This window comes from Polyodon spathula, chromosome 6, assembly GCF_017654505.1.
Source record: "Polyodon spathula isolate WHYD16114869_AA chromosome 6, ASM1765450v1, whole genome shotgun sequence".
Lineage (NCBI taxonomy): Eukaryota > Metazoa > Chordata > Actinopteri > Acipenseriformes > Polyodontidae > Polyodon > Polyodon spathula.
The window spans coordinates 5996520-6020731 of NC_054539.1; the positions used below are offsets into that span (position 1 = coordinate 5996520).

General features: G+C 37.7%; 1 protein-coding gene across 2 annotated transcripts; it reads left to right on the forward strand.

Annotated features, from left to right (window-relative positions):
- The first annotated feature begins 8251 nt into the window (after positions 1-8251).
- On the forward strand, positions 8252-22745 carry LOC121316726 (zinc finger CCCH domain-containing protein 6-like). 2 transcript variants are annotated; one of them, XM_041251843.1, is made up of 12 exons: positions 8252-8707; positions 13963-14146; positions 14608-14730; positions 16645-16879; positions 17301-17434; positions 17604-17732; positions 17824-17938; positions 18253-18362; positions 18514-18737; positions 19320-19840; positions 20000-20224; positions 20426-22743. In XM_041251843.1, the coding sequence occupies exons 1-12, from the start codon at positions 8622-8624 to the stop codon at positions 21841-21843; spliced, it is 3504 nt and encodes a 1167-aa protein (XP_041107777.1). In that variant the 5' UTR covers positions 8252-8621; the 3' UTR covers positions 21844-22743. The 2 variants fall into 2 exon arrangements, with proteins under 2 accessions (XP_041107777.1, XP_041107778.1); XM_041251844.1 differs by lacking the exon at positions 8252-8707 and adding an exon at positions 8940-9216 and having other exon boundaries at positions 20426-22745.
- Positions 22746-24212: the final 1467 nt, after the last annotated feature.

Here is a 24212-nt window from a genome sequence, read left to right on the forward strand (position 1 = left end):
TCCACGGTCAGCAGTGGAATAGCCTGGACTGGAATCGGCGACCTCCAGGCTACAGGGTGCATCCTGCACTCCACAAGGAGCGCCCTTTACCGGATAAGCCACTAGGGAGCTCCTGCTAGTGGGGTCCTAACAATTTCTTTGTACAACAATTTCACTTTTTTGTTTTTGTAATTGCTTTTAATGCTATAAACACCTGTTGTATTGATGTACTGTACATGTTTTTATCTCATATTATGAAGTCAAGTGAAAGTGTCCATTTTCATGCATAAACAAGCATTGAGCACATTTCTATTCAGATTTGAGTTCTCCAAATGAGCATCTGGTGCATGCCTCTGTTAAGCTTAACCCCCTGTCTGAGTGTAAGCTGTAAACCCCTTGACCTACACTAAACTGTTCTCCACACCTGTGTGGAGTCCTCTCAGCTGCTGAGTTTACGGCTTTGCTGCATAAGGGAGGCTTATATAATGATGTATATTCTCAGCCCAGTTCTGAAAGCCACTCCCAAAGGGACATTGCCACAATCCATAAAGCAATACTAAACAGTGAACTCTTTTGGAAGGCGCCACTGTATACTAACACGCATAGGAACATATTAGCATCTGAAGCTGGGAGAGTCCAACTCAAACATACATAAATTGACCCTTTGTTTTTTTCAGTTCTGCTAACTTTTGGAAACATGAGAGAACAAGAATCAGAAAATGACAGCATGTTTTTCTTAGCTTTCCAGACTTTCATCCACACCTCCATCCATAAATCCTGTTCAACAAATCAACGTATAACAGTTAAGGGATTGTCAGAATTCCAGTACTTCATGCTATGCTTGCTTCGTAGTTCTCTCACCCAAACTGCACAGTATCACATCCCTTAAGGTCTTCACACAACGGAACCTGTGGTAAAATGTTACTTTCACACCAGTGGCAACAAGAGTGCGCGATGTGATCTACAACTCCTTCTGATTGTATCATCAGCTGGAAAACAATCACATGTATGATAGTCCTGTTATACAGTGAATAAAAATGTACAATATAGTTATTTCAGTAAAGGTAAAATAATCATACACACCACCTATATTCAGTTCCCTGAAATGGACTGCTAGATGTTCTCCCTCATTGCCGTGTCTTTATAATTTATGTCATATATTGTACAACCACCGTTATTTTGATACTGCAAGAATTATCTTTTCTTTCACCATTGTTTACTGAAGGCGTGCAAGGGAAGCAGTTACTCATTGGTCAGTTCCCTAACTGCAGAGCGACATAATTGCAAAAATAGACACCAATCCTATTTTTTTCGCATTGCTTTAGTGTCGCTTCTGTGTCGCCTGTTGCATCACAGGCAGTGTGAATGGCTCATACTAAAAATACATGTTTTATTTTTTAGTCTTGGTGTGGTGTGTCATACACATTCGCTTGTCACATCAAGTCCAGTGTGTAGAGGCCTTTATTCCCGTGGAAGACACACTACACATAACACAATAACTTATCAGGATTTCCATGGGGTATTCTGGGGTATTTTTAGCTTTCCAATGAACACCCAGTGTTCCATCAGTAGATGAGGAGACAAGTGTGAAGAAAGGGTATGAACCTAGCGCTTCCCAGACATTTCAACTGTACGGAAAAGCCAGGATTGTAGAAACTCAGCCTCTCTAACTCTGACCTCCTTTTCTTCCCCTCCTCATCTTCCCGTTCCTCTGATCTCTCTATCTCCATTCCTCTGGAATCTACCATGCTCTCTCCCTCCACTATAGCCAAGAACCTTGGAGTAACCCTGGACCCCTGCCTCTGCTACTCCTAGCACATCTCCACTCTAGCACACACCTGCCACCACCTGTCTGCTTCAGCTCATCCAGAACTCCGCTGCTCGTCTGGTGTTCTCTCTGCCTTGCTTCTCCCTACACTGCTCCACTCACTCCACTGGCTCCCGATTACCGCTCGCATCCAGTTCAAGACTCTTGTACTCGCCTACCAATGCCTTGACCTGATTGCACCCAGCTACCTCCAGACCCTCATCTCTTCCTACACCCCCACACAACCTCTCCGCTCTGTCTGCAGTAGAAGACTGGCTGCACAACCGCTACACTCCCCTGCCTCCAGAGCCCGCTCCTTCTTCACCCTCACCCTGCAGTGGTGGAATGACTTTCCTATGGCCCACAGGTGTAAAACTCAACTATTCCCTTCAGGACAATATAGCACTCTGCCTTTAATTCACTTTAACTTGCACTTATCTGCTCCCTATTTTACTGTATTTAATCCCGCACTTAACCCAATCTGTAGTATCTTGTATTTCACTTCCACTCGTATCTAACCCTGATGTAACTATCAACACTGTTACCTGCTCTTGAACTGCCCCAATATCAAATTGTACTGTGTTTTGTATTTGCTCTTATTAGGACTGAAGTCACTGTATTTTGTATCTTGCTCTTAATTATACTGTAATTCTTGATATGTATCTTTTGTATACAACTGTAAGTCGCCCTGGGTAAGGGTGTCAGCTAAGAAATAAATAATAATAACAACAATAATAATAACAATAATAATAATAATAAAAGTGTTAGGTTTTACATGTACTACCACCCAACACCACAGGGGTCAGTCATAAACCCATCTGCGATACAGATGCAATTACAAGTTTCTTTTACACTTTAATGGTACATTTATATTTATTTTATTTTTTATTTTTTTAACATCCCTACTAACAACTACCTGCTCTATAGCTTATACACAGAATGGTCAATTCAGTGGCGCATCACGTGGTTCATTCAGTTCCATTGCGTAACACTGCCTCAACTTCTGCCTACTTTATTTTACTAACAGTGCCTAAAAAAGTGAATATTTAAATTAATGACTGTTTATTTTTTTAAAGCAAAAGGTACTGTAGCAAAAAAAAAAAAAAAAAAAAAAAAAAAAAAAATCTTCATAAAAAAAACTATAAAACCTTGTTAAGGTTAATAAATTAGCCTGGCTAACTGCTGGCAGACAACAGGAAAAAGTTAATCAGTTCAACACTTTAGCTCTCCCCGAAGAATGTCTTGAAGAACAGCTTCGAGCCAAAATGTAATTTACAGCTATTACGACTGGTATTCTTTATTACACCACTGCAGTATGTTTTCACTCAATAATAATGGTGTATTTCATCAGGAGACGGTGAGGTACTAGCAAAACAGATTTCTGTATGCTGTATAAGTTATTTTTCTTTCTTTTTTTGGGTATTGTACATGCAATACCAATCTTGAAGAAATTTACTTTTTTCCTGCGAGGAATTAAACCACTATATTATATATTATTATTATTATTATTATTATTATTATTATTATTATTATTAATTAATTAATTTGGCAGATGCCTTTATCCAAGGTGATTTACAGATTAAATGAGGCAAGTATTTATTCAGTCTCGCAGCACCACTTGAAATGTTTCCAGGGAGTTAAGATGTTTAAAAGCACATTTAGAGGCACACAGTGCGTGTCTTCGTGAAGTGATTTAACTCAAGTTTAGTTTAGTGCTGAACTGTAAGGTTAATATAAACCAGGAAATACAATTTTATATCCTCACTTACCTAATAAATTTAAGTTTGTACTATTTTCTTGATAATCAATAAAACTGGGGATGTAGAATTTGTAACCAGATAACTTCACTCAGACAAACTCACTAAATATCTTCGTATTCCTGAATAGAAAATTGCCTTCTATTTAAAAATAGACAAAAGATTTTAATGAGCAGCCTGTCCCACGAGTGCCGTGGAGTCTCAAATATGATCCACTTATTACCACTGCAGAATGTCTGGCTATGACAACTTATCCACAAAAATACTGTAGGGTTCTGGCTCAGGACTGCCAGGGACACTACATTGAATATTGTACCAGTCTTGGCAGTCACCACACAGGAGAATCTTTTGTTTTGTGTAAAATAGAGAAAAAATGCTCCACCCTGTCAATTAACATTGCTAGTAAATTAATCATATTTGGGGTAACACTGAACTCTTGGGCCAGATTGATCATTAACATTCTTAGCATATTTTTAATGAGGAGTCGATTATCTATTCAAGGATACCAAGATATTTAATAAGGGGTCTGAGTGAGGAAAAATGGGCAATAAATTCCCCACCCCAGTCGTTGTGGAATTCATTTGTTCTTTCCAAAATTCGTACAAGTATTGTGTGTGTGTGTGTGTGTATCAATTACAGTGTGCGTTCAAACACCCGTTTTTTTTTTTGTGTACATTTCATATTACTCTTTTTATTTGTTGTGGATTCAAACAGTGTTTTCTTAGCTAACCTACGAACATAGGTTGTACTATGGATACCTGATTCTGTGTGCAGCAGCTGCTGCTTTTTAGAATAATGTATTATGGTTGTAAAAAAAAACAAAAAAAAAACCTGTTAACAATTGTCTTCCTCAAGCACTCTCTTTCAGACTTAAAAGACATACATGTAACAAAGACAGGTTGTCGTAATCTCAGCAGGCAAAAAATGTTCAGTGTGTAATCTTAACAATACTAATCACTTTGTACTCCCTTACATAGTGTAATGCAATCAATCACACATTTCCACTAATAATCTTTGGTTAAGAAGAGGTTGCTGCAAGACTTGGCACACCTTGAGAACGATGGGCTTTAAGGTTAAGGAGATAGTCTACAGTAATCTGTCAAAGAGGCATAGTTAACTTAAATGAATCTGGTTTAGCTATAACACACAGACAGTCTGCTGAGAAAGCAATGGGAACAACAGCTCCATTGGTTTATTTATTTTTTTAACGATGATACACTCACAAATACACAGCAGAATGTCTAAGTGAAAAAAGTGTCCTTTTAAATAAAGTATGTGAAGAGAGAGTGTGAGATTCCCAATGTGACCCATGGTTGAAGCCATTGAAGACAGTCACAGGGTCTCTTCATAAGAGAGATTTTAGCAGTGAGTGTGGTTGTGCACTGTTTTTTGATGGCTTATTGAGCCTTATTGATTACTTATGGACAGTGTCTGTGAAACTATATTGGCTTATAGTTCATGTAAAAAATGTAAGTGCTGGGAATTCAATACATGTGCCACTTAAGAGTTGACTATACACCCTTCACATCATGGCCTTGTAGCAAACTGGGACTTGATTGGGATTCAAAGCTCTTAGAACTCAACCTTTCCAAACTTACTGCACTGATGGAGGAAGAAACTTAAGGAGGGTCTGTGGCAGTCCACGAAAGGCAGATTTGAAGCCTTCCTGCTAAAAAAAACCAAAAACACATGTAGGTGAATTTTTAAAAAAAATGATGTCTCAATCCTACAAATCTAGGTGATGTACAACATTTTGCCAGAGCTGTACATCCAATCTTTGACTTTTATATAATATCTGGTTTCAGAGAACACAGGGAAGCAGCAGCAGCCCCAGTGTGATACTGGGACGAGATGAGAGTTTTACATCCTAGTTTCATGGTGCAGATGGAAATTAGTCACTGTGTGCCCCACCTGGTCATTTGAATTGAACAAAGCCCCAATCACTCTGGAAATAAAACTTGAGAACTTTGAAACTCATTCCTCTTATTATCACCACTTACTCACATCCAAGTGCTTATGTTGACATTTAATTACTCTGTTATGAAGATACGGGCTCAATGACTGCATTTAGATTTTGCCTGAGTGACAGGCTTATCCAGGTGTGGAATTATTGTGAGAAACTGCTGATAATAATACATAATACTTCCACAAACAAGCAGACAGATCAACAAATGGTTAGCTCACCTTCATGGTCTAGGAAACAAAAACCTACAGTAGTGGCCAAAAATACTATGTAATAAATATGCTATATTATTTTATGTAGTAAATCATAGCAAATATTATATTTTGTAAGCTGCTAATATGTTCAAAATACCGACCAACATCTAGCTTATAAATTTCTGCTTTAAGTCACAGAGGAGCAGTCCAAAGTAGCCCTGTTAACATTTTGCCTCAATAAATTGAAAACCAAATCTGAAAGCAACAATGTAAAAATACTTTAAACTGCAACTCTTGAAGGGTTCAGTCTGTCCGTCTGCTGTAGATGTATTCGTGATACAAATCAAATCAGCACCCGGGACAGTCAAGGCTAGAGGACACAGCTCCACTGCCATCTTTAACTGGGTTCTGATCCAATCACACCAGTGCACATACCAGAGATGTTCAGAGTCTTACCAAGCAAGCAGATAGACATCCAAGTTAACTTTTTTCTTTTAATTTGTCTCGTCTCACTTTTTTAAATTCGATTTAACAATTTTTTTTTTTTTTTTTTTTTTTAAACAAGTGTAATGACTAAAATATTTTACCCTGCTGAAAATGACAGCAACTGCTGATGAGCTGGAGACCAGCTAAAGGTTGGGAACTGGAATAAATATGTACTGGCCTCTTTCTGGGCAGCCCACATAATGTATATAAAATCCCATGAAAGGTTTGCAGCAAATAGGGTTACAGTAGAACTTGACAGGAAATGTATTTTTAAGGGATCTGTTTTTTTCTTGGACCAGTTTAACCAGCTCCTTAACCAAAACCAAGTGTCCCAAATCAGAACACCAGCTGAAAATCCAGTCAACCACCTTGTCTGACAAGTAAAGCATACTGCAATCAGCAAAGTTACTTGGGGTGACTGCTTACCAGGTTTGCTGGCATATAGTAGGTTTTACTGTATATGCTTATTGCAAATCTTCAAGAAAATATAATTGTGAAATGCAGAAAGGGTTAACTTGCCTACTGTAGTTAGCAAATGCATGAGATGTAAACTGCCACCCACGGCCACCATCTGTAAGACAGATAAAATGGAAGTTATTCACGATGTGTAAATTGAATGCACCTAAATATTCATTCATGTATGTCCAGTTTCTTGTAAGAACTTAAGGTTTCCTTAAACATTTCCCTGTTGGCAGAAAAAGATAATTGAATTGACTTTTTAATCTTACAGATCTTAAAATGTTACATTTTTTGGAATCTTGAGTTTTTACTAGTTACGTGTATTTGTTCATTCAAATATCTCAGTGCCCAATGTATTAAAGAAAGCTGCAGGTGCAAATTGAGTGAACTGCAGCGGTTACGAACGCCTCTGTGCTTTCCAGCTCAGAAATTTGGCACTTCACTGATGATACACAGGATATATCCAAGAAAAACTCTGTTTCATCCATCACAAAATGTGCTTTAGTCTTTAGGGGTGAGGAAATTCCAGGCAGGCGGCTACAAAGGCAAAGGCTAGACACAATATCACTGCCCTTTATGTAATGCAAAAGAAGATAGCTTTAAGGTTAGCTACTAGTAACTATTACATTTTTTAAAAGTAAACAGACAATGTTTAGTGTTTAGTGATGACAGGTGAAATATAAGCACCATCAAGTGTTTCAGGGCATCCTTTAATAGTAATATACAAGGCTACTATGGTGTTGTGTTCTGGATTTATTTCAGTGTAAAACTTACAGACAATGCAGACTACCTTGTTTCTGAACTTTGACCATCCAAAAAAATGTAATATACAATCCATTCTAAACATCAGAAAGGATCTTAAAAACATTATTTAAATAACTGCTGTATGTTTGATCAATTGTCATGCTAAATCTCCACTGTAAACACATGTTCTACTGATGTGAACAGTTTAAGGTCTCTGCTACATGAATATTAACCAGAATTAAATGAGAGCAGTAAAATTTCTAACATAAAACCTTTAACAAATACACTGTGTATAACACAGCATGTTCTCATCCCTTAGCTTACACTGGCCTCTACTGTCATAAACTAGATATTGCAACCGGTCCTGTATTAACAACGACAGCAACGGTCATAATAACTTTACGAAAATAGAAACATTTTACTTGCATGTTTTTAATTACAAAACAAAACAAATCTATGTTTTAACATGCTTAATACTGGCTAAATGTTACATTGTAAATGTATCCACTTAAAATGTCTGTAACAGTGCTACCCAAATAAAGCTAAACTCCATTGCTCGCTAACCAGTCACAAGACGACTTGCTGCAATAACTTTTTTTATTTCGTTTTTGTTCGCGTATTACTCCGCCTCTATGACGCAACCATTATTTTTCTTGGGTGACTTGATGCACTACTCTACCAACCTTGATTGATTAATCCACGCCCTTTATTTTGTTTGACAGACTATTTAACCAACAGAAGAAGCATATTAGCGCACATGCCACGTAAATGCCCAATCCAAACAAGGAATGGGTGGTGCTTGGTGCTAGTCGATTGATTCGATAGGATTGACGGATTTGGTGGAAGAATACGTGACGCTATTGTTCGGACAAACGCCGCCATTTTGTGAATGCGTTGTTGCGGGCGCCATGTTTATGTGGAGGAATATAAACCACCGAAAATAATTCATTTTCTTGTTATTTCACCCTCCGTCTCCAAAATTTCACCAAGAAAACAGTCAGCCGACGGGACACTGACAAAGCGGGGGTATCAAACTGTGTTACAGGTTAATAACAACAACGTCAGTGCTTGTTAAGAGACTGGAAAAGTCTTACTGTCTTTAAAGTAATCGTGAGTTTTTCAAACTAATACTGTAATCCTTCATCATCTCTCACAGTCCAACGCCTCCTTTTGAGTGACTGAATTCAACTCACTCTTGTTTCGGGAGCAGTGCCGTATCGTATACAACCATCATGGCTTTTGCAAGCCTTTTCTCCAGTCCCCCAAACCCAGTTCTTGACAAAAACATGACAGGCTGTGAACTTGCAAGGGACGAAAGGTCGAGTAACATCTTATATCTAAACCATTCTTCTAATGTATCACATTATTTCGTGTTAAAAGGGAGTACACGCTTGTCATTTTGCGGTCGCTTTATTATCAAGGATATGGTACTGTATGTTCAATTAAAGAATAGCTTGATGCTGAAGTCAGGCCTTAGGCTTAGTTGGAATTTGCATGTATTTTTTGTAAATGCCAGCTTAAATCTTGTTACATAAATTGGCGCTTGTCATGGTAAGTTTTGCTTCACTCTTGTCAAAGCTAATGGTTTAAGTGGTGATGTGTTCTACTATCGCAGTAATATATATTTTTTATTTTGTTTTGTTAAAGGGAAGGCGCAACCATTGCGCGTTCCTTGTATTAACGGGTTTCATTTAACTGCAGGAGCAGCATTTTCTTTATGTTAATTACGCCCTGACGTATTTGCCACCCCTAAATAGCCATGCGCACAAAGAGCCCCTTTCCAAACAGTTTAGTGTCACCCAGTGTGCAGGTCAGTGTGCGTGACTGGTAAGCTTTTGTTCAGTAATGTTTTCGTCATTCCATTTAGCCCGTTTCTTTCTTTATTTTTTTGTTTCTTTATAAACCCAATCATTAGACCCGTGCCGTTCGCCATTATCGCGTTTCTTTTACACAGTTTAGGATATGCTTGCAGTTCACACAAATTAATTTGGTGTAAAATACCATTTTTGAAATTAACATAGTACATTGAAACCTTCGCTAATATGCCATTCTTGGTGTCACTGACCATGAATAGCACTAATCTTGAATTGTCTTTCTTTCCGAAGTTAACATTAGGTAGTCAGAAACCTGTGAATCCAGACCATAATGTGAACATGATTTGTTTATTATTTATTCATTACATGCATTAGTGTATGACACAAACATTTTTCTAGTATTATAAATGCTTAAAACCTCAGTGAAAACTACAGCTTTTCTAAGCTTGTAAGATGCACCAGCACAGCTGTTTTATCTTACCCCAGCCCCCTTGGGGCTGGCTGCTTTGTAAAACAAGAGACTGACAAAACAATACTAAATTACATAGCTTAATTAGTCTTGCAGAGTAGTTGATGAAAAACCAAATTTCTGCAAGATATTAAATAGGGAATTGTGTTGGTTACAATTATGAATGGAATGAACATGTTACACATATTAAAAAAAAAACAAACAAACATGTTGCTGTCTTTGTCTTGGAGAGCTATGGAATAGGGCAAAGCCAAAGGTCAGTGAACAGGCTCCCAGAAAGTTAGGATGAAGTCTACATTGTCCTGTCTCTATCTGATTATTTTTTTAAATTGTTTTCACAATTTATTGTTTGATGCTGGATACAGATATTGTCATAGTTTTATTAGCTGTTTATTTATTCCAGACTTGAATCATGACTTGTTGTATTGCTTTGGAAAAGTTGTTGAGATTTACAGCATGGCAAATGCTTTTCATTGAAATGTGTTTCTGGTACTGTTTAGTTATAAATGTGGTATCAGTACTTTCTCACCCTTGCTTGTGTTTTAGCAAATGTCTGTCTTTTTCCCTGGGGAGAAATCCCCTTGCCCCAGCACACATGCACACAATACAGGATACATTCTTGTATCCACCAACTCTGACCCCAAATCATTTTATGTGTAAGTATCACATGCATAAAATGTTAACTCATTTTTTCATATCCCCCTCCCCTATTTTGACAACTGACAAAGTAGATGAATAGTTTTTGAGCGTGTTAATTGTGGACTAATGGGATAAAACAGCACAGCATGCAGAAAAAAAGGTACTGGATTAAAAGGGTAACCATTTTCACATTAATTTAAAGCAAAGCAATATTAAGGAGCCGCGTTATAAAGATGGAAGGCCAAACCTTTTTAAGTACAATTACATTTTTAGTATTTAGAGAACTGATTCACTTGCTGGCATACAGTAGCCTATATTGGATGTTGTTAATTTTAGTTATTTAAAAATGATAGGGTTATCTGTTGTAAGTAATAGTGTGCCCTTCAGTTTAAAAATAAGAACATTGTAATCAATGGATAGTATTATCAGTCTATGTGGTGAAGTACTGTAGTAGAAAGTGTCATATGATTGACATTTAATTGTTTTTTCTTGGTTCTAGTTACCAAAATTATTGAGTGAAAACCACCCCTACTGTCCTGCTTACTGTATATAACAGTGTATTCTGAAGTTTATCTTTCACCTCTAGATGTCCTTTGGAACCCAGCTTTTAAGTGCAATCATATTGCCAGCCTAAGCTCAGTCAGTCCCTCAGTGAACTAATATTTAGATCACAAATATAGTAAGTATGTGATACAGACACAACATGTCAATGATAAAAAGGACACAATGCCTACATTCTGGATTAGATACTCGTGCCAAACACACCCAGTTCACAAAAGTGTGTTTCCCCTGAGGGATATGTCTGTCTATCCCTGCTCTGATAAAAGCAAGTCCTTTGCTTCTGCTATATCATACAATACTTTGTAGCCCTCTGTTGTGTGTTGTGTTTACCGTCTACCCTCAAACCAGCCAACATGTTCTATGCAATACAAGCATGTGGTGCCAGACTGATCTTTAATTGTGTGTTTGGTACACAAAATGGACTAGTGAGTAAGTAAATAGCTGCTCTCCATATAACATTCACATCCCCAGTACACATTTAATTCAGGATAGTATTTTACATGTTTTTATTTACAATATAGTCTAGTAATATAAAATACTATTAATAAGCTTAATGAAGGAAACATAGCTTTGGATTGATATCGAGACTTTTTTTGTAACAGTGAGTTACATGCGCTAAAGATATTTGTGCCATTGACTCATGAAAACTATTCTGAGCATAGTGATCAGTTACATGCAGCTCATGGGACACAGTAAACTGCTGTATTGTTACCAGATCATAACCGTGTGCTAAGTCTTGTATTCTATTTTTTGATGTACTGTTGCTAATCTGTTTTTACTGTTTTACGGTTCAGCAGTTCAGCATGTGTATGTCCCAGAAAGTGTAAGGAAATATTGTTGTGCTCCTTGCCATATTGCAATGCCAAATAGGTTTTAATCCCTCTGTTCAGACCTGTGTATGAAATGTAAACCAAAAGGTACTAAAGCAGTTTCCTGTAGTGCTAAAACATTGCTTAGTGATGTTGTTCAGTTGTTAAAAGCACACTTGTATTTGTTTATTAACTAGAAAGGACATGACATGTAGACAAAATAACGTGTGCTCTATTTAAGATGTTAATTTCACCCTATGAATTGAACATAATTATGTCCCTGAAATGAATGGCAGTGTGCCCAAGTTGAAATTCTTGAATGACATCCACCAGAAGGAAGTCAGAGTAGTTAAGTTCTTTGTATGTGCTATCTCAACAAAGTATGCATCATTTTTAAATTGTTTTTAGCAATGTAATATGGTGGTGTACTGTTCTAGTCTAGTTCAGTCCAGGATTCCAACAAACAATATCTTTAACAGCACTCATAAACTAGCCTACGTCATGGAAATGTGAGTTTGATGTAGTAAACTAGGGGCTTGTTGAACCTTTAATTCCTAGCAGGTGCCAAAAAAGGGGTTGTGTCGGTTATTAGTGCCTGTTTCATGTTCTTGGCAGCTTACCTAACACACGTTTTTTTCTGTTCAGGGAATTGATTTGATATTAGTCTAGCCTACAATAGCTCTCCTGACAGCCGTTGATATTTGGCAGTAGGTTATGTGGAGTTTAAGTGACAATATATATTATTATGTGGTATTGCTTGCCTTCAAGGATTACCAGGGAAATGCACCTCAGGGTGTCTGTTTTTATTAATGAAATAAATACCGTAACCACAAATTATTGAACAATGTGCCGCCACTCTTTGAACTTGAACTGCTCATCCAAGTTTGATTGATCTTTGCATGAATGTACTCAGGTCATGGTGACTTACTATTTGATGGTACTGACACATCATGTTTTGTTGAAGACTTTGGAACTTCTTGCCTAAAAATGGTATTTGTTGAAATTATTTGTTACTGGTTATTCCTCATTAAACAGTACTGTATGAAGTTTTTGTACAGGGGGCATGGTGACACAGTGGTTTAATGCTCTGTTCCATGTCATATTTTAATATAGTCAGCTAACAACATCAGTAAATAAATTGATCTGCATCCCTCGTTTGTCCTTTTGGATTACTATGTTCATTAAGGCAGGATCCATTTTATTAACCCTTTACAGCTTGTCTAGATTAAAGAGCCCCGAGTTAGTGTAGTGAGTTGGGGCCATTGGACTTGAACTGATTTGTGAGGTCTGGTAATTAGTCTGGAAGTCCTGTTTACTCCAATTAGACAGTTAACTGATAGTTTATAAGCCAGTCAGTAGTGTGTACCAGTCAGTACCTTTTAAACAACATACCGCAGTGTTTTTTTTCCAGTAGTATATTGCATGAAAGTGAATGTTCCATTCAGTCCTGTTTCAATCAATTACCCTTTTATACCATATTGAACAAACCTAAATAATTTCTACTACAGGTGTTTTAAACAGGATTTTCAGGACAATCTTGTTTTCTACACGTGTTGATATCAGATGAATTAGGTTGTCTGAATACTGTAGCAGAAAAGGTTTTTGTATTAAAGCACTCTAATGGGGGATGGACGACACCATGGCCAAGTTTACTTAGTAGTTTATTTAGGCTTTCTTAATTTATTTTCAGTTTCCCAACCGATATTTAACACAATACAAGTCATCTAGCACTCCCTTACTTTGCTTGATCCATAAATTACATTTTTAACAAAAGCAAGACACTATCAATTTTCCCTTTCATTTAACTTTGTAGCATCTATGTGCAGCACACGATGGAAGCCCCTGTATGTTGGAGGTGGTTCCATCAAAACTATTTTATTTTTTGAAAGGATATAGAATAAGATTAATAAAAATTAGTAGTTTTGTGATATTATGGGTGCAAGTAGTTCATGTTACTTTAAGTTGTTGTTATCCTTGCCAAAGCATATTTTAACCATGTTTGTTAAACTGTAGTATGGTAGTAGTTGTGATGGTGCATCATTTATCTGATTTCTTTGCTGCAATAATTAGTCTCTCTTTTTGTTCAAATTGTAAAATCTTAATTTATTACAATCAAGGACTTGACTGGTCAGACTTTACATAAAATATTGTGATAGAGAAAATTATTGATTATATTTATATTTAAAAAAAGTTATTGTCTTTTTAAAGGGGTAGCACTAATAACAGTCAAGTTAATGCCCATAAGCGTTTTAAATATGTTGGTGGTATGTTTTCATAACAGGGAAGATGGTGAGCTTGAAGATGGAGAAATAGATGATGAAGGAATTGGAATTGAAGACAAGGGGAAAGAATTGAAAGAAGAAAATAAAGACAAAGATGAAAAGCCTCACAAAAAGTCCAGAAAGAAACACAGACAAGATAGGGACAAGAGAAAAGCCAAGAAAAGGAGACGGGGCAGGCACAAAGTGAGTCAGTACTACATACTGAATGACAGTTTCAGAAATTACTTGTTTTAACTACAAGTAGGCCTCTACATTAGAGGTCTTTGCTCGTTACTTCTCATGAAGAACAGTGAATTTTTTTTGTGATCATTATTATTATTACAGTAGCCATTTTTAATCAAGTGTAACTTCAGTCAGTATTCATTCCTCACAATACTCCAATATGTATCCAGTGGTCCTTCACAAAATTGAATCTTTTTATTATCATTTCCTGTCAGCTGCCAACTGCAAAACACCACTGACACCCCTATATCAACATTAATGTGGTGTAAGAGTGGTAGATATTGGGGAAGGCAAGCCTTCACTTCCAGTGGAGAGGTGTCAAAAACCTTTGTATGCACTGTTTCTTATTCTAAATAGTTTAAGGTTACACTTGTGTGTAATGCGGATTAACTGTATATTATTTATTGTTTTTTGTTCCCCAGCATCATTCACCCTCAAGTGGTGATAGTTCAGACTACAGCTATGAGTCTGATTTTGAACATTCTGAACGACAGCGTAAAAAACCCTGTCCAGCATTTAGAGGTTACGAGGCTCCATTTCCACAGGTAAATAGAGGCTTTTATCTTCTTATCATTAAGGCCGTTCATATCATTTTTTTTTTTTTATTGTCTCAATTCTAAAATTCTAGGTGGTGCAAAACTTTTGACCACAGCTGTAGGTCAACCAGGGCCCCCGAGTCTGTTTGTAAAAGAACATATCACAAATGGAGGTGCAATACCATGTTCCAGTTCATTATTATTGTTAGTTGCAATTCTTCACAAGTAATGAAACGTGTTAAGTGTTTCAAATGATGACTTGCCATGATGATAAGGACTCTTCAGAATCACAAAAATGTTTTTGTTAATCTATTTGTATGGTTTTTTGCATTTCTTATTGTGTTTTTTTTTTTTTTTTTTTTTTTTTGGAATCGCAAATTGTTTTTACCCCATTTTCTCCCCAATTTGAAATGCCCTACCTGGCTCACCGCTGCAACCCCCGCACTGACTCGGAAGAGACGAAGACGAGCACACGCATCCTCCGAAATGTGTGCCGTCAGCCGTCTGCTTCTTTTCACTCTGCAGGCCCACCATGCAGCTACCTTCAGAGCTACAGCGCTGGAGGACCACGCAGCTCTGGGCTGTTTGCGGGCAGGCCCACAGCAACCCGGCCAGTCTACAGGGTTTGCTGGTGTGCGGTGAGCCGAAGACACCCTGAACGACCTAAGCCCTCCCCACCCCGGGCGGCGCTCTGCCAGTTGTGCGCCTGCACTCTACCCAGAGTACCTTTACTAAATGTGCCACTTGGAGCCCGCATTTCTTATTGTTTTTGAACAAATTATATTAATTCATTTTGAAAACAAGTATAAAAAAGCAACCTGTTTTATTTTATTTTTTTGTCTGCGCCAAAACCACAACTTTTAATAAACTGGCTGCAACTTTCATATAAAAAAAAAAATAAAATAAAAAAATCACTTCTTTGACGTGCTGCACAGGCGCGCTGATTTATTTACACAATTATGGCAAGTACTATTGCACAGTGCCGCCCCTAGGGTAACAGCAGTGGTAGTGCCAGGGCAGAGTTGAATAAAGCAGGATAAACCATGTGGCCTTACCAGCAATGGTAAGGTCCCGAGCACATACACAAACAAGAGTTTAAAGAGGATGAAAGAAAGCGGCAATACAAAATTGCAAAACAAAAACACTTTTCAAAACAAAGCTATAAAATAAAAGGTGACCAATACAGGGGCAGAGCGCTACCTCCGCTATAAAGAGCGACCTGCTGCTGAAGCACACGCGCTACACACACACTTCACTATACTGTATGGGGATCGCTCTTGATCCCCCCAAAACTAACCCTACTCTAGGCAAGGAGGAATCGCATAGCAATATTAGGGTAAATTGTGTCTTTACTGATTAGCTAGTTGTTTGTTTGTTTCTCTCTCCCAGAATAATCGTGAACCATTTTCAGCCATAACCTCAAGCAACCCGGGTGTGTAGCGCAACTTCTTTTTTTTTTTTTTTTTTTTTTTTTTTTAAAGTCAGGTGCTCCTCAGGGTCCACCCCTCAGCCAATCAGGGATTCACGGTCAGCCAACCCTGACCAATCCCCTGTTCAAGCAATAACTGACAGCGCAGTTCCCCTGGAGAGACTTGCATGTGCCGAGAGTGACAAGCCCGCCCCTGTTACACACTGCCATTGACTAAAACTTTCTAAAGTCCATTTTAAACATGTTATATTGTATGAAGGGCTACGCCAGACAAATCAGTGGTTTTACAGCGTGAATAATCAAGCAAACAAAAAAAAATCTGTTTTGAATGTTTACACTTCTCAATATCCCTGGTTAAATACCGTATAGCCTGAGAATGTCCTAGTAAGCTGTTAATTAGATGAAGCTGAACTGTTCTTTAAGCTTGCCTTCACATGCAATCTAAGCTACCCAAAAAACAGCCCCAATTAAGAGATGTTTTTGTACATTTTCAGCATGGCCAATCCAGTGGAGGTTACATGAAGCCTCAAAAGCCAGCAGACAATAAAAATAACGAGTTTGATAAGTTCAATGACTACAGTGAAGATAAATATGATTATGGAGAGGATGCTGATTTTGCAGATGAGCTGAACCAGTACAGACATGCTAAAGAAACCACAGCATCTGGACCTGTCATAGGGCCACCGAAGGGACAGATGAAAAAGCAAAACATGAAGGGTGTACAAAAAGGTAAAATCACTTTAAAAAAAAAAAAAAAATTAAATAAAAAAATTAAAAATTAAACAAGAATTTGTGTCTCAATAATGTACCATATTTTTGACATAAACCCTGCATGCAATATCATTGGTGACCATGACATCATATGGAAGTCATGTGACAGTACACTTTGAGTTATGGTCTTACGTTCTTGCACACAGCTGTATTCTTTATTTGGATAACTTTAGTTATTTTGTTGTCCAATAGAAATTGACAATTTACTGCCACATTGTTTAAACTATTCCCCTTTCATTATGCCTCCAGGTATGTTTTTATTTTTTTTGTTCAGTAAATGTCATAATACATGTGATTTGTTTTTTTTTTTAAACATACTTTCAGTATTTCAGATAGTGTAGGAAGTGGGTATTTACATTTGCACGTTTGAACATTGCAGATCCTGGACAGAAAGGAAAAGGTCGAGGTGTAGGTCGTGGACGTGGCATGCAGAAAAACAAGAAACAAAAAGGAAAAAACTGGGGTAGGGGACGAGGGAGAGGTGTAGATCAAGGCGGAGGTAGTTCTAAAGAGGTGAGGAAAATCAAATGTTCTTTTTTTGTACTCATTTGTTAAAACTGTAATCTGATTTCCCAGGATTGTCAAAAATATAATGCTTAGTCCTGTGGCCTTTTAAAAGTATGAAATAAGAATGTTAGCCACTAAACAAATCTTATAGTGCGGTTACTCTTTATTTGCACAGGATAGAAAAGGCCCAGTAAATGCCCAGAAAAAGCGTCCAATTATGAGCCAAGAGTTCATTAACCAACATACGGTTGAACACAATGGAAGATATATTTGCAAGTATTTTCTGGAGGGTCGCTGTATTAAGGTATGTTTTATTTTACATAAGTAGCTGAGGTTCATACGGAGGGCAAACATGAGCAATATAGTCAAGTTACGTTTTACCTTGTTTCTTGCAGGATGACCAGTGTAAATTTGAACATGATCTAGTTGTACCTGACAAGAAGAAGGAGATGTGCAAGTTCTACATTCAGGGTTACTGCAGTAAAGGGGAGAACTGCATTTATATGCACAATATCCTTTGAATCACTTTTCTGTGGATTAATCCCAGGGCTTTTACCAGATACTCATCTGCAGGGCTATAACTCTGCTTCTTACTTCGTTTATGTACATGGTAACAGTGAATATCTGTTAGGTAAATCCAGGCAAGATTTTGGAAGGAAACCCTAGGCAAGCCCCATAGTGTTGAAATTTTCTAAAATCTGACATGATACTGTTAATATGTCACAACAACAAAACATTTTAAAACCTATTTATTTATTTATTAAAGAAAAAATATAAAGATTGGTAATATGATAATAAATACTTTCCTTAACCCACATATTTACATGAATACCCATGCAAGTTCTTTCACACTGGGGCAAAATGCTACCAAGGAGATAACTGCAAGTTTTCCCACGAACCTCTTACAGATGTTACAAGAGAGCTCCTGGAAAAGGTAAATTGACCATCACTTATCATTCAGGCCAAAAAAAAAAGCATAAACATCAAATAGTCAGATTGTAACATTTGTTCGAGTCTAGGTCAAATATAATGCTTTGTGAACCAATGCCTTTGTAAACAAGTTCCTTGTTTTTGATGCATTGTAGGTTTTAAATACTGAGGAAAATACAATGAATGAAGATAAAAAGGAGCTTGAAGACCTCTGGAAGCAGGGAATAGCTCCCCTTCCAAAACCACCCCCAGGAGTAGGGCTTCTGCCAACCCCTGGACCGGAAGGCAGCTCTTGTCAAGGGGGACAGAAGAAAATCCCTTCACTGTTTGAAATTGTCGTTCAGCCGACTGTGGATCTGGCACAAAAAATAGGACTCAGGTATTGTTGCTGTCTTGCAGTAATTTATTTATTTATTTTTAATGCTAGTCTCTGATTTTATTTAGAACGAATGCTGCCAAAGATATTTTCCACAACACTAATAAGGTTCTAGGCAGTTTATTGTGTTGCACACTTGTTCTGGGACAAAAGGTCACAGCATTTAATCTAGTTTAGAAATGTCCTGGAAAACAATCTGCCAGTACATTTAGTATGCTACGGACATTAGTATGGCAGCTGGAGCTACTGCAAGCCTTTCAAATTAGATGTTTTGTTAGGTCTTGCATTCTACAGAGTCCAAGGCACTTTTATATAGCGCATTTCATAGTGGACCACCATCACAAAGCGTTTTACAGAGGTAGGCTGTGAACTGTGCATTATATGCAGAGTCACTTACAATAGGACATTGATTTAACATCTCATCTGCAGGATGGAGCACAAGGAGGTTCAGTGACTTGCTCAGGGTCAGTGGCAGAGGTGGGATTTAAACCGGTGACCTTCTGGTTATAAGCCTTGGACTTTAATCACTGAAATACACACACACACACACAGTTTATTTCTAATTATTATTTTTTTTATTCTTAGGCCCAACTTTTATAACAGTTCATCACCACCAGGTCCACAGTTTCACGGAAATGCTCCCCCTCCTGAGCAGATGTTTGGTGGAGGACAAGATGAACTGCCACCTGGGCCCAATGGACCTCCAGTTCCTCCAGGATCTCCAGGGTCTTTTGGGCAGCCCTGTCACGTTGGTCCACCAGGAGTGCATTGTCCACCAATGCCTCAAATTCCACCTGGTCAATCAATGCCATGTGGTTTTCCAGGGCCACATAATCTTCCACCAATGCATTCACAGTCAACGGATTCACCATTAGTACAACCATCATTCTCTGGCCTTCAGGGGAATGCACATGGAAACAGACTGAGAGAAAATCCCCAGCAGACCTTGCTCCCACCACCAGGTCCAGCCTATCAACAGATGCCAGCAGACCAGCCAATGCAACAGAACATTCCCTATCAATCAATGCAAAATCCTGCAGATTTCTTTAACAACTATTATTCAAATCAAGCTGTACACAGTTTAGAACCAACAGAATTCACAGAAGGTAAGCATAAAAATAAAATGTTATAGTAGTTTTGGGTTGGTTGTCCATAAATAGCAACCAATTGAATATAATTTGCATACAACAGGACTCAAATGTGTGTTGTGTACATTTTGCAGATAAAAAGGTAATTCTACATTTTGTTGAATCTTTTTTACACAGAGGAAGCACTTGCCATGGACAAACTGGCTTATAGCTCAATGCAAGACTCTCAACACAGTGGCACTGAATCAGACAGCAGTAGCAGCCAGAAACCTGCAGTTCACGTCCCTGACTTTCTTCCTGCCATGCAGAAGGCTCTATTCCTCAGACTAAGTCAAAAGCAACATGAGGATGAGCACCATAAAAAGGAAAATCAAGGTCAGGAAATGGTCAGAATAGAGAAAGGTAAGCCAACGTTTGGACAACTGGATGGGGTAACTCTTTGCTTATAATGTTAGTTACATATTTAATATGAATGTTTTAATCCAAACAGCCATAATACTACCACTAAGCTATATATAAGAACAGAGCCTATTTGCTGGATTGACTCTTTTTGTTGTAGTCTGAATTGTTGTTTAATACTGTATTTGTTTCTGTTTCTTTCAGATGAAACTGTGAATTGGTATTCCAGTGATGATGAGGAAGACGGCAGTAGTGTGACAGCTATCCTTAAAACACTTAAAAAACAAAGTGACATTCTTAAAAATCAGCAACAGTCTGCGATAACACAGCAGAGTGCTTGTGACCCACGACTTCAGAAGGAAAAGAATGCCCCCTCTGATCCACGGATGAAGTGTGACCCGAGGCACAGTTCTCCTAGAGAGATGAGAAAGTCCACAGACACTGCCTCCTCAGAGTCGAGTCTTGTCCAAGACCCTAGAAAGGTAAAGCCTCAAGTCAGCCCAAGGCCTCACTCTCACTCTCATGTCAAGCAGTCAGTAGGAGACGATGGTGAAGATGGTGAAAGAGAACTTCGAGAAAACGCTGCAAATATTCCTCTGGAACCCCTACCTGGTCTTGCTCGGAGGGATCCTAGATGTCAGCTGAAACAGTTTAGTCACATAAAAATGGACATTATCCTTTCCAAGCCAGCATTTGCAAAGCATGTTGTATGGGCCCCTGAAGATCTAATACCTCTGCCCTTACCCAAACAAGAACATTCAATCAATTTGCCTCTTCCTCCACTTATTGCAGAAGCAAGATTGAACAAATGTCACGATGTTTTAAATGACAACAATCAAAATGTGATGCCCTTAGACTCCCGTAGGGCAAAGGATATAAAAACTAAAGTTTGTGGGCATATAAACAAACCACCGGACACAAAGGCTTCTGATAAACCACTGGATCCTCGACTGCACAAGGCACTGGATCCAAGGCTGCACAGATCCTTTAGCATGGACTCGCAGCATTGTGCCACAAAAGATTCTCATCCTGGAATTGATCCATGCATATCCAGGGGAAATGGATCATTGCAGAGTTCAGGAACTGCTAAATTAGAACAGGATAAACTACCCCCATATGCTCCCAAATTGTCATCCACTGGTGGGGGACTTGGGAGCCCAACTACACTGCTAGGTGGAATCAGCTTATATGATCCTCGGAACCAAAATCAGTTGTCTTCAAAGGAAGAGGAAGAGCATCCTAAAAAAGTAAACATTATGAAACATCCCAGTAAACAAGAACATGCACAGTCATCCCTTTTATCAGTGTCTAGTGTTGTATCAACTTCAGATAGCATGAGTGCAGACTCTTCTTTGGATGCTTCCGCAGATAAATTTAACAGTTACAGCAAGCATCGGCCCACACCAAGGACAGCAAACCCTCCTTCTGCTTCCGCTGTACATAATCTGCCCATCTCGGCTTTAGCTGGGTTAATACGACCTCCATACACTGACCCAAGACAAACTAGGCAAACTGGACAAGCAAGTCAGCCGCAGGAGAGTGATTTGAAAGGAGAGCCAGATGACAAACCTCTGAAAGACATGTTCAAGACCTTCGACCCGACAGCGTCTCCTTTTTGTTAATAAGCACTCTAAAAAAAGTGTAAATGCAGTACGTCAAACTGTGTGGCTTTCAGTGCCTGTGTAAGTTACTTAGCTTGATATTTATTTATTTTTATTGCAAATACCTGTTGCTAATAGTACATGCTGTGGTTCTGACTTTCTGTTTGATACTATATGTCACTAACTAGAGCAGCAGAGAATTTTTTTTTAAGTCTACATGAATAGTCTAAATGTGTAAATTCACACAGATGTATAATACTGTATGTGATGGATCTAGTTTATTTTGTCAGTAACTATCAGAAAGATAAATATATGCTAATGAAGTACGGTATTATGTTCTTAAATCCTTTTTTTGTTAACATGAATAATCAAAAAATGTGAACTGCCACTTTTATATAACTACAGTATTTAGTAAAATATGTAAGCAAAATGCCATATATAACACATACCAGTAATCATGTTAAATAATAACATTCAAGTTGATTTGTATTTATGTTCTCAGCACTTACAAACCTACTCCACACTAGTACTGATTCTACCCCCCCCCAATATTTATTGCACATGACCATGAAGAATGTTACAGGAACAGTCGAGGAAACTAAATAAAAATAATCGTTTTTTCTCCCATCCGTTCTTGGAGGAACTGTGTATATTTTGCTATCAGTGTACAGCACTGTTACTGTATGAAGTTGCTGAGGCACAGTGTATATTCCTTTTTTGTAATATAAATGCTGTACTTGTCATCAACTTGTTACGAGTAAATGTATTTGAAATCTAAAATGATATCCAAATTGGTGTGTAACTATGTTGTAAGTTTTATCGGCACATTCATTAAAATAAACTTGTTTTACAAAGGGCATGGATTATGTTAATATTACAAATTAATATCAGAAATGTCTCTTTTTCATCTACTGATAATAAAAAAAAAAAAATGATGGTGCATGTTCCATTTCAGGTTAGGTAATAAAAAACACAGATTCATGTTGATACCTATCAGCTTTCTTTTTTTTGCTGCTTTTTTCTTTCATCAACCTTTGTAAATATAAATGGGTCTTATTGTGTATACAAATTTGAGCTACTGGTACTTTAATAACAGGTGCCAGAGTCAGAGCAGCTTGACTTAATCTTGTTTTCTGAAGGCCAAGTTCACCCATTTCGGGGTCTGAGGCCTCCCTGGCTCTGGGCACTGAAGCTTTTTCTTCCATTGAATATACAAGGCAGCTGCTTGAGCTTCATCTGAGTTCTGAGGGGGTTTTCTCAGGGACTGGTTTAAAAACATTGAAGAAAAATATGATGTATCAAATTTGTGTATTTTTTAAAAGACGCTACAGTCAGCACTCACATATCTGACCCTATAAAATTTAATTCAGTATCATTTAAACAAGTGTGACGCATATCTGATTATTTCATTTTGGCCCGTTCCAACCCTTGTCGGTTATTTTTAGGGAACAAAAAAGAAAATACATAGCTGAAAAGACTGCTTTTAAAATAAGTAAGCTTCCATTTAGATCTGATGTAGTTGATTTTGTTGGTACAATACTATATTTTCAACAGAAGTTTTAATTCAGAACGATGTGATTCTGAAAATATTACTTGCCAAAAGAGACGACTGTGGACACTTGGACTGTAATACAGTACATGCTTTTAAATCCGCCGCATATTGTAGCAGTATGTAAAATTCCCCATTGATGACTGAGCAGCAAAATGAAATCAAAATGTTAACCATGCACAGAACTGCATAAAAGGCAATGCAAATTAGCAAGAGATTAAAAAAACACCAGTTTCCAGAATTAAAACTTTGCAGAATTGCAGAATATAGTGCTTGGTAAGGCCCTAATGTCACAGTTCACGTGTAAATGAAAATGTACAAAAGCAACTAAGCATCAGATTTAAAAAAAAAATGCATCACAGTATCTAAAACCGTTTAACGATTAACTGTTTTACATTACCCTGGCTTGTCTTGTTCACTTTGTTTTTGCTGCATTTTCGTTATGTGAATTGGAGGAAGCGCTGTGTTACTGCACAATAAACACACATTGTAACACTGAAGAGATGGGCACGTGTGATGGGTAAGTGCATTAATTTGTTTTATATATATATATATATATATATAAAAAATTGGGATTGATTTTATTCTTAATACAAGAGCGGTAGGATGTGACTGACATGTATCTGGGTAACGGATATCCGAGTGCTGACTGTATTTTATTTATTTTTAAAGACAGAGGAACTATACTAAAAGGGCCGTAGTTCCTAAGACAATACATTGTTCATTTATCTTACCTTAATATAGCTGCTTTTGTATATTTCAGTACTTTTCAATTTGGGTATTCACCAGAATCTCATCAGATGAGTTAAGATGACTTACTACCTGGTGTTGCAGTTTCCAC